This window comes from Anneissia japonica, unplaced genomic scaffold (assembly GCF_011630105.1).
Source record: "Anneissia japonica isolate Jap-2015-1 unplaced genomic scaffold, ASM1163010v1 scaffold389_len89789_cov197, whole genome shotgun sequence".
Lineage (NCBI taxonomy): Eukaryota > Metazoa > Echinodermata > Crinoidea > Comatulida > Comatulidae > Anneissia > Anneissia japonica.
In genome coordinates this window covers 1471-10362 of record NW_022724327.1, presented here as the reverse complement: position 1 = coordinate 10362, position 8892 = coordinate 1471, and the positions used below count along the sequence as shown (strand labels likewise).

The window sequence follows — 8892 nt, the reverse complement described above, 5'->3', positions numbered from 1 at the left end:
TTACCTTCGCGAAAATGGTATCGCCCAGGCTATTCTTTTGCATTAACGATTTTGCAATGTCTGGCTGCTTTTTGCAAAGCGTGGCTGACCTCGCCTCGCTGCCGGTCTGCAGCAGGATGCAATTGCTGTAGCTTGCTAAAGCTGTCTGCACATATACAGCTAACATTTTCAATTTTATTCTCTTATTCTACCTTAAATAAAATAGATTATAAGTATTATTTATTAATAAATATTTTTATATTACCTTGATATATTTTTTAAAATATTATTTACATAAGTTATTTAAATATGTTCATTAATTTATTCAAAAACTAGAATATATTTTCTTAAGGTCACTGAGATCCGAAACCACACGATCGGCAAACCTCGGAACAGCACTTACGTACTTGTTATTATTTTCTTCCCCATCTCGTGACAACGCGGATTGTAGCAATTTATATTTGGTCGAACTAAAATTGCTCGTAAGTCCAAGTTAATGTAAATTATCTCCCAATTTACCCTTTATTCATAAATAAATACTTTCTCCATCATGTCGACTGCAAACAGCATTACTGGAAGAAGAGATATTCCGAAAACGCGTACAGTGCGATTAAATGACCCATCAGAGATGCCAAACGATTATGGCACCACGCCTGGTGGGACCTTGTTTGCCACAACACCAGGAGGTAAGGCCTTGTTGGAAGCAGATTTATCTAGTTTTTACTTTAAACTTTTAAGTTATTGTATCGTTAATATATAAACTATAGATATACATTTTCTTTTCTTTTAAGTAGTCTGTGCATGCTCTCAATTTTTTAATGATGCAATACATCGTTTCTCGTATTTCAGAATTTTCCACAGAACTAAATTCAGCATGGGTAAATAAAATTGGTTGTAAACAAAAACCACGTGATTAGGTGTTTTTGGTGTGTGACGTTTGTGCATTGTTTCTGTGTTTGTATTCAGATTCAAACGATTGTGAATGTAATAATACACTAGAATGTGGGTCTTCAACAAGGAATTGTAACTGGTGTCTGATGTGCGAGGCATAGGCTAGCCATCATAAAAATAGAATAAGTAGGCTACCTATGCCTAGATGCCCTTTCTATGTAATAAACATGAAATAGTGCGCTCTTTATTTATGATATGTTTTTAAATGCTATGGATTTACACTGACGTCGGTCAGTATAGCTTTGTTAAAAAAATATATATGGCCTGTGTTGACATTTTAGTGACGAATTCACTTCATCTTATCATATCTTTTATAAACATTTTTATGATGCGTAAGGTATTACAACATAGGTGTGAGAAAGTGGATTCTCGTGCGTGAGACTCGTGCATAATGTGCAGGGGAGGATTTAAAGGGGGCTGGGCTGGGCCGGCTGCAGCCCCCTCCCCCACTTTTAGAAAGTTAAAAAAGAAAACGAAAATAATTGATCACCCAAAATGCCTCAGAGGTTATTTTCAGACGTCTAGAAAACAAACAATTTGCGAGGGCATGCCTCCGGACCCCCCAGGGTAGTGATGTCTCAATTTTCCCCACTTTCGGACATCTCGGGATCCGATCTGATCTCTGATACGTGAGGGTTGGCAGTTGTACAGGTCCGTTTGAGGGCGGTTTTATTTCCAGAGATGTAGGCCTACAGATATTGGTATTCTAGTTACAATACATCATCAAAAGAGGCTGCACTAAAAGTTTCAAATAGAATTACTAACAAAATACTGTTTTCCATTGTTGGCACTATTGTTAACAAAATACAACTCAAGCACTTCATGCTTTTGATGTAGTTTATCCGTTTTAACATATGTACGAAGTAAAGTATCTTTAGCGGTGTCCTTGTTTTATTATTTTCATTTTATAAATTGTGAAAATTATAGAATAAAAGGTACTCCAACAAGGAAGTTTTGTAGTGTGGGCAGTTGTCGCTTTAAGATTTTATGATGGTTAATCAAGCATTTGTAATTGTAAGATCTCCGTAGCTAATACCTTTTAATAGATCATGACACACCAAAAGTCTACAAAAATTGGTTGGGACTGTATTTAATTGCAAGTTCCATATGTGCCAATATGTATGTGCGTGTATGCATGTATATTTCTGTATATACTTGTATAAGCCAACACGCTTGATTTTAATATGATAAATTTGTAATTTTTAACAAAAACATATGGTTTACGGTGTATCTTTTTTGGTGTATAATTTAAAATATTTGTAATAATAATCTTTTTTTTATGGTAAATTTGATTTGATTAAATTGCTATTTGTTATTTTTTGCATTAAAATGTGATCACTTCATCTTATATTATTGTTCTCTAGGAACACGCATCATTTATGAAAGAAACTTCTTGATGCAAATGCGTAATTCACCATTAGCTCAAACACCACCAAAGAATCTACCATTAATTGAAGGGGTGACAACTACTGGAAATACGGAAGACGGGTGTAAACAAAAATCCTCTAAACCACAACCGCCAAAGGAGGTTGTCAGTGAGTATAATATCAATTTTTGGTAGTGCTAAATTTCACACACAACTACCTGTAGGGATTCTGGCAGGGAGCGGAGGAGATTGTACATTGCGTATACTGGATTCTGCATCCAGTCTCTAGAGCAGTTCTTAAGCATAATGTGTGCTATGTAAACACTATTAATTAAATGAATCAATTTTTCATTAAGTTTTCCTTAAGACAATATGAAACTCGCTGTGGAATGTAAGCAAAAGTTTGTTTGAGAGTTCAAATTAGCAGATACATTTCATGGAAACAAATCAAATAATTTTGATGTAATGCTTCATTTTTTAGGTAATGATGAACCTCAATTTGAGATGGATATTTGAAGTAAGTGGCTTCGTAAAGCATGTCCCCATGCAACATAAGCATCACTGCAGACTGAAAATAGACTTGAAGCAGCATCATTGATTCAGCATCAGTGCAATAACAGTAGTCTGGGGAGAAAAGCCTAATGTGTCTCTCTGAACTCTAGGGAGTAAATCACTACTGGTAATAATTGGCAAATTTCGGCCAATTTAAAATATTAAAATATCACAGATACCACCACCACAACTCTCTTTACCTTGTTAGTCTTTAAACAACAGACTGAATAATTACATATTATTCCAGTGAGGGATTTTACTTACAAAGTAATGGACACTCTTAATCTATAAAAATGATTATTACATAATATTTTTTAGATATTTAATTAGGGGAAGGAATGTTCTGTTTACTACAATAAATAAGTAAATGACAGATGACACAAAATCTGTAAACAAATAATTTCAGGCAAGAATTTTAAATAATCCAACAATATGGAAACTATATTATTTTTTGTTAATTATAAAAACAATATATGTGTGTGATCTGAAATGTCAAGTTATTGCTTATAAAATCCTTCAGTTATCTTTCCTAAAATATTTTCCTAACTTGATGACTACAATTTATAACTTATGGCATCCTGAGTGTCTATTAAATATGCAAATATAATTTACCTATGATTTACATAATTAAAATTTGCATTGCACCTCTCTTCCTAGTGGTAATGACAAAAGTAGCTTTAAAATGTAAAAAAAAATATAGATCTCAACAGAACTGCTATACATCTTATAACACTTGTTCCATTAATTTGCTGCATATAAATTTAATGCACTATCCATGTAATAATGTGTGGTATGAACTGATGGGAAACTCACATGCTTCTCATATTTGTCAAAACTGCTTCACATGACCAAAGCTGAATTACAATTCTCCCTGCTTATAGCAATTATTCCATCAGTAATTTGACAATTATATATAAAGCCTTGTAATTTCTAAAGAGGTATTATACATATAGTATATGCTTGATCTTTACTAGCTCTGTTAATACTTCCATGCCTTATAAAACTGCAATATTTTTTTTTTCTTTTCATGTAATAAATCAAAATAGATTATAACTTATAATTACCAGTTTTCTGTTGATCTCTGATAAAATTATTTTCCCTGAATGTCAATACTGTCATTTAGGACAGTTTTCACTACAGAAGTTATGGTTACAAATTAATTTAACCATTCAGTAATGGAAATGTTGTAATTAATTCTAAACTATCTTTGAAATAAATATATTTTCTTTGATCTTATACTTGTAATGCATGTTGCTTCTAGAAAATTGTTTACACAGTTCAAAGGTAAAGTGCTCTAATCACAGTCAAAGTTTAAACCTATTTTTTGCTGTTGTATGAACTACGTTCACTATCTACATTCGAACACGGTAAAGCTATAGTGTATTAAGCATACACTTTCAGATACTATAAGCCAGTACATTATTGTAGAGGCAAAGGAACATGTTTTTAAAACCCAGGGTAACAAAAAATCTTCTATTGTATTTTAATGGTGCTACAAAAATACTCAATTTTCAGCTATCATACAATTTTTTAACCTATCTAATGTTTTTTATGGACAAATGTAGTGGTGGCATCAGGAGTTGCATGACAGGAAGCCAAGCTGTCTGACGACAGGTGGAATCAGTCTCACAAATTCCATTGGTGAACAGCAGGGTTGAGCTGTTATGGGAACCCCCATGGAGCCTAGAAAAGAACTAGGAAATTTTGGCCTTTTTTCGAAGGCATCGGACATGGCAAAGAGCCCAAAGAATTTTCAATTGTGACAGAAAGATCTTAGCCAATCTGTTGAGGCCCACGACCCCTGGTGCCACCACTGATTATATGTGTACAAAAAAACAATAGCAAAAGTGATTATTTTTTGGTATGGTCCATGAAGAATGGAAGATTAATTGCTGTACTGTACATGGTAATAAATACAACATGTTTAACCAGTTTCACAAATGGTAGATTTTTTTACTGAATTGAGCAAATTTTTAATTTTTAAATCTTAACAAATTATGTATTCATCTTTTTAATTATGCAAGTTTCTTAAGGTTTCTAGAGTTGACTTTACAACTTTCAGCCCCTTTTCCACATCTGAAAATAGTATTTATGCTCCATGTTGGTTCAGCCAAACACATGTATCCGTTACTGCTTTAAGCAAAGCATTTCCCCACGTGCTTTCCATAGCATTCTCTAGTACATAATTTGGGGTGTGCTCAAGAGACCATATAGAACTTAAATACCTCAGTAGATTAGATTTCTCAAGTATTACTGAATTTTAAGCCAGAAATATTAACTCCAGCTTACTATTTGAACAGTAATCACCTGAATTTTGCTATGCAAAATTTCAGATCTATGAATTAAAGGTTTTAATTTGTATATGTTTGAAATAAGATATACCTTAGCTGGTGTATGGAAAATATAATCTGGTTTTGAAGATCAAGAATTAATTCCTGACTAATGAACTTGTTATTTAATAATTAAATTATACACATCTCTTCAAGTCATGGTAATCAGGGCTTTTAAGTAAATGTAAAATCAGAATGTTTGTACTGTACTATGTCTTATTTCAAACTCTGGTAATACAATAGTTTATGAAGGAATAGGCAAGTTGGTTATAACAATAATGATGACAGAATGCAACAACATATTTTTAAGGTGTTACTTGTGCTTTGTTTGTCTTTGTTGTGTGCTGAAATGGTTACAGACAAACAAAAACGGAAAACTAAATGAAAAAGAATGATTTTAATAATGTACAAATTATGCTTTAATTCACCTTTATTATGGATGATTACTTTTAATGCTTTTAACATATTTTTTTATTATATATTTCTATTAACTTTTTCCTTGTTTTATAATGTCTGCATTATTTTGAGAATATTTTTTTTCAAAACCTTTGATGTCACTTCAGAACCAGACATTATTGGTTAAGTTCTGTAAGTTGAGTAATTTAATAGTGTGTTATTTTAAGCCAATCTTAAGAATTGATTGACTCATTACAATCTTAATGCTGTACAAAAATTGTAACTTCCTGCCAACATCTGTTGGAAGTGTTTCAGAAATTCTTTATATTCCATTAATCTCACTGCCAAAAATAATAATTTAGCTTTTTTTTCTGTTTATCTCTTTTATTATTTTTAAAAATTTTTTATGCCATTCTTTTTCAGGTTCTGTAATGGGCAAGACATCAATGCATATTCATGTGTTAAGAATAATAATGCTTAATGAGATAAATTATTTGGTTGTTTTGTTAAAAGCAGTAAGGAATTGTTAACTTTCGGCTTACATAAAAAGTGGAAAGTTATTTATCTTAATATTAATGATGTCAGATGGCTTTTGAACTCTACATGCTCTGGGATAACATGTGGGGGTAGAAACTGGTATGATTTATTCTTATACTGTATATGAATTATAACTAGGCCAAAAAAAAATGTTTGCCCCCCCCCCATCTGCCCCTAACTCACTGAAAAAATAGGGGCGGAAAAACAAAAAAACTTTTTCTTTACAAATTAAAAGTATGTGAGCGTATTTATCTATATTTTTTGCCACATGCCCTAAAGTCTGAAGTAGTTGTCTGATGTAAAATATTACCATTCTAGGCCTCTGTGTGTTATTTTTATTCCATCTGATGAGTATCTTTGGGAAAAAAAAAAAAAAAAAACTTTTTCCACCCACCCCTTTTTATCATTAAAAAAAGAAGGGCAAATAAACTATTTTTTTAGGCCATAGTATGTTCATTACTAAAATCCTGGATTAGATGAGCGCCCTCTAGTTTGAAATGAGTACATAATATGACATCTCCTTGCTCACATGAAATCATCTTTTCTTGCTCAGCAGACTGAAATATTGATGAGCAAAAAATAAAGTCTAGAACACTTTGAAATTGTTGTTTCTTCATTTTTTTAGCCCACTCTGAGAGAGAGGGCTTACATGATTATTCTGAGCGAATTTTGAAGTAATTTGTTTTTCTCCTTCATTTGTGACGCGATTAGGCCGATCTTGCAATAAAATGGAAGATAAGGCGTGGGGAATTTAAAGTATGAAGAGTTTTTGCGAAAATATTGTCGGGAAATATGTGAAAAGTATGTTTTTTTAATCATATTTCTTAACACTACGGTGGGTTTCCTATGAAAGCGTGTTCGTCATTGATCAGATTACAAATCGCCTGATTCCACATTGTGTTCACGGCCTGGAATTGTAAGGGTAGTGGCTATCGGCACTGCCGCAGTGCCAAAAAAAGCTGCTGTATTCTATCGGCACTGCCGCAGTGCCAAAAAGCTGCCGTTTTCTATCGGCACTGCGGCAGTGCCAAAAAGTTGCTGTTTTCTATCGGCACTGCCACACGGTGCGAAAAGCTGCTGTTAATTAATCGAATCGATGTTTTTGTCGATAGATGACATTGGTATAATTCATAATTTTATTTCACTCAAAACGTAATGAGACTGGTTAGGCAAAAAGGAACATGTCCCTGTACAAGACGCCTTCCAGAGAAAACAATGATAATGTTAATGGCAAAGGGGTAATTCCATGTCAAATCAACCAAAAAAAACCTCAATCTCTCGGATTTTGTTCAAATTTTTGTATGTTGTTGAGGCCCATGAGAAACGATCAGAAATGAAAATTTTTTCTCTAGGCCTCCTAATTAGCGAGATATCTGCTAACGAACTTTTGGCTAATTAGCGATACCTTGCGTGTTTAACCGACCATATCTCGAAAAGTATGGCACCTACAGAGCTGATTTTGGTGTCATTTTAAAGCTATTGAGTAGCTCTATAACTCTATTAATTAATGCTAAGTCCTCAATTCAAATATAAAAAAGTTATGACAGGTTGTAAAGTTCAAAGTTGAATAAAAAAAATATATATCTTTTTTTTTTTTGAAATTCATGTTAGAGATACCAAATGATGTAAAGAAGCTTCCCTATAAGTTTGGTGATGGGCACTCCAAAAGTTCCTGAACAGTGAGCAATTATATATATATATGACATGTCCTTTCGAAATAGCACTTTTTGTACATTAACAGAGTAATGTGTGCTAATATGTGTATACTGTAGTATAACCAAAAGTAACCCTTCATTTAGGAATTTAGGTTTTAAAGTTGAATTACAATGTAAAATAAAAAGTCTCAATAAATTAGTGATGGACACTTCCTTAGCAGCAAGCAATTATACATATTACTGCATGCAATTTCAAAAATTAGGACATTTTTCAATTACATTATATTGTATTATGGAATCATTATTTTAAGAAGCATATTAATGTTCAATAAACTGATCAGTACATACCATAAATCATGATCAGATACACCATCGATGAAAATTATAAGACAAATCATTTGTCAAAATAAAATCAATGTCAAAAAGATGTTTTGGCTCAGTTCTAAACCTTAATTTTTTTGGTAAATGCAGCATGGGCAGCCTTTGTTTCTTTTTTTGAGATTAAATATGTTCTTCCCCAGGTAACAAGCCCATAAGGGACACATATGGTGCCCATATGCAGATCTATATGGGTACCATATGTGCAATCCTTGAGGAAACCTCCGGATTCTGCACCCAAGTTCCATGTGGGACCCATATGATTTAGCCCACATAGCCCAGATATAACCCATTTGGGGCCCACATGGAACCCACATTAATTTGTATGTGGGTGGTATATGGGTTTCCCATATGGGACCTATATTTTCCCGATCCATATGGGTAACATATGGGCTATCCTTGAGGAAACCTCCGGATTCTGCACCCAAGATCCATGTGGGGCCCATCTGATTTATAAGAGATCCATGTGGGGCCCATCTGATTTAGCCCATAGCCCAGATATAACCCATTTGGGACCCATATGGAACCCACATGCATTTTTACACGGGTGGTATATGGGTTTCCCATATGGGACCTATATTCTCCCGACCCATATGGGTAACATATGGGCTATCCTTGAAGAAACCTCCAGATTCTGCACCCAAGCCCCATGTGGGGCCCATGTGGTTTAACCCATAGCCCAGGTATAACCCATTTGGGGCCCATATGGAACCTATATTTCCCAACCCATGGGTATGATATGGACTAG

The 8892-nt window shown here is 33.7% G+C and overlaps 1 protein-coding gene across 1 annotated transcript; it reads left to right on the top strand.

Annotated features, from left to right (window-relative positions):
- The first annotated feature begins 362 nt into the window (after positions 1–362).
- Positions 363–6713, top strand: LOC117112494 (eukaryotic translation initiation factor 4E-binding protein 1-like). Its single transcript, XM_033255584.1, has 3 exons — positions 363–665; positions 2295–2465; positions 2778–6713. Exons 1-3 carry the CDS (start codon positions 530–532, stop codon positions 2810–2812), a joined length of 342 nt encoding a protein of 113 aa, XP_033111475.1. The 5' UTR covers positions 363–529; the 3' UTR covers positions 2813–6713.
- Positions 6714–8892: the final 2179 nt, after the last annotated feature.

What these genes read in the sequence shown, in the direction of transcription:
- LOC117112494 (XM_033255584.1), top strand. Translation starts at nt 530, where the DNA reads ATGTCGACTGCAAACAGCATTACTGGAAGAAGAGATATTCCGAAAACG. An exon ending in GTTTGCCACAACACCAGGAG is followed by an intron (nt 666 to 2,294) that starts GTAAGGCCTTGT and finishes ATTGTTCTCTAG; the next exon opens with GAACACGCATCATTTATGAA. An exon ending in ACCGCCAAAGGAGGTTGTCA is followed by an intron (nt 2,466 to 2,777) that starts GTGAGTATAATA and finishes TTCATTTTTTAG; the next exon opens with GTAATGATGAACCTCAATTT.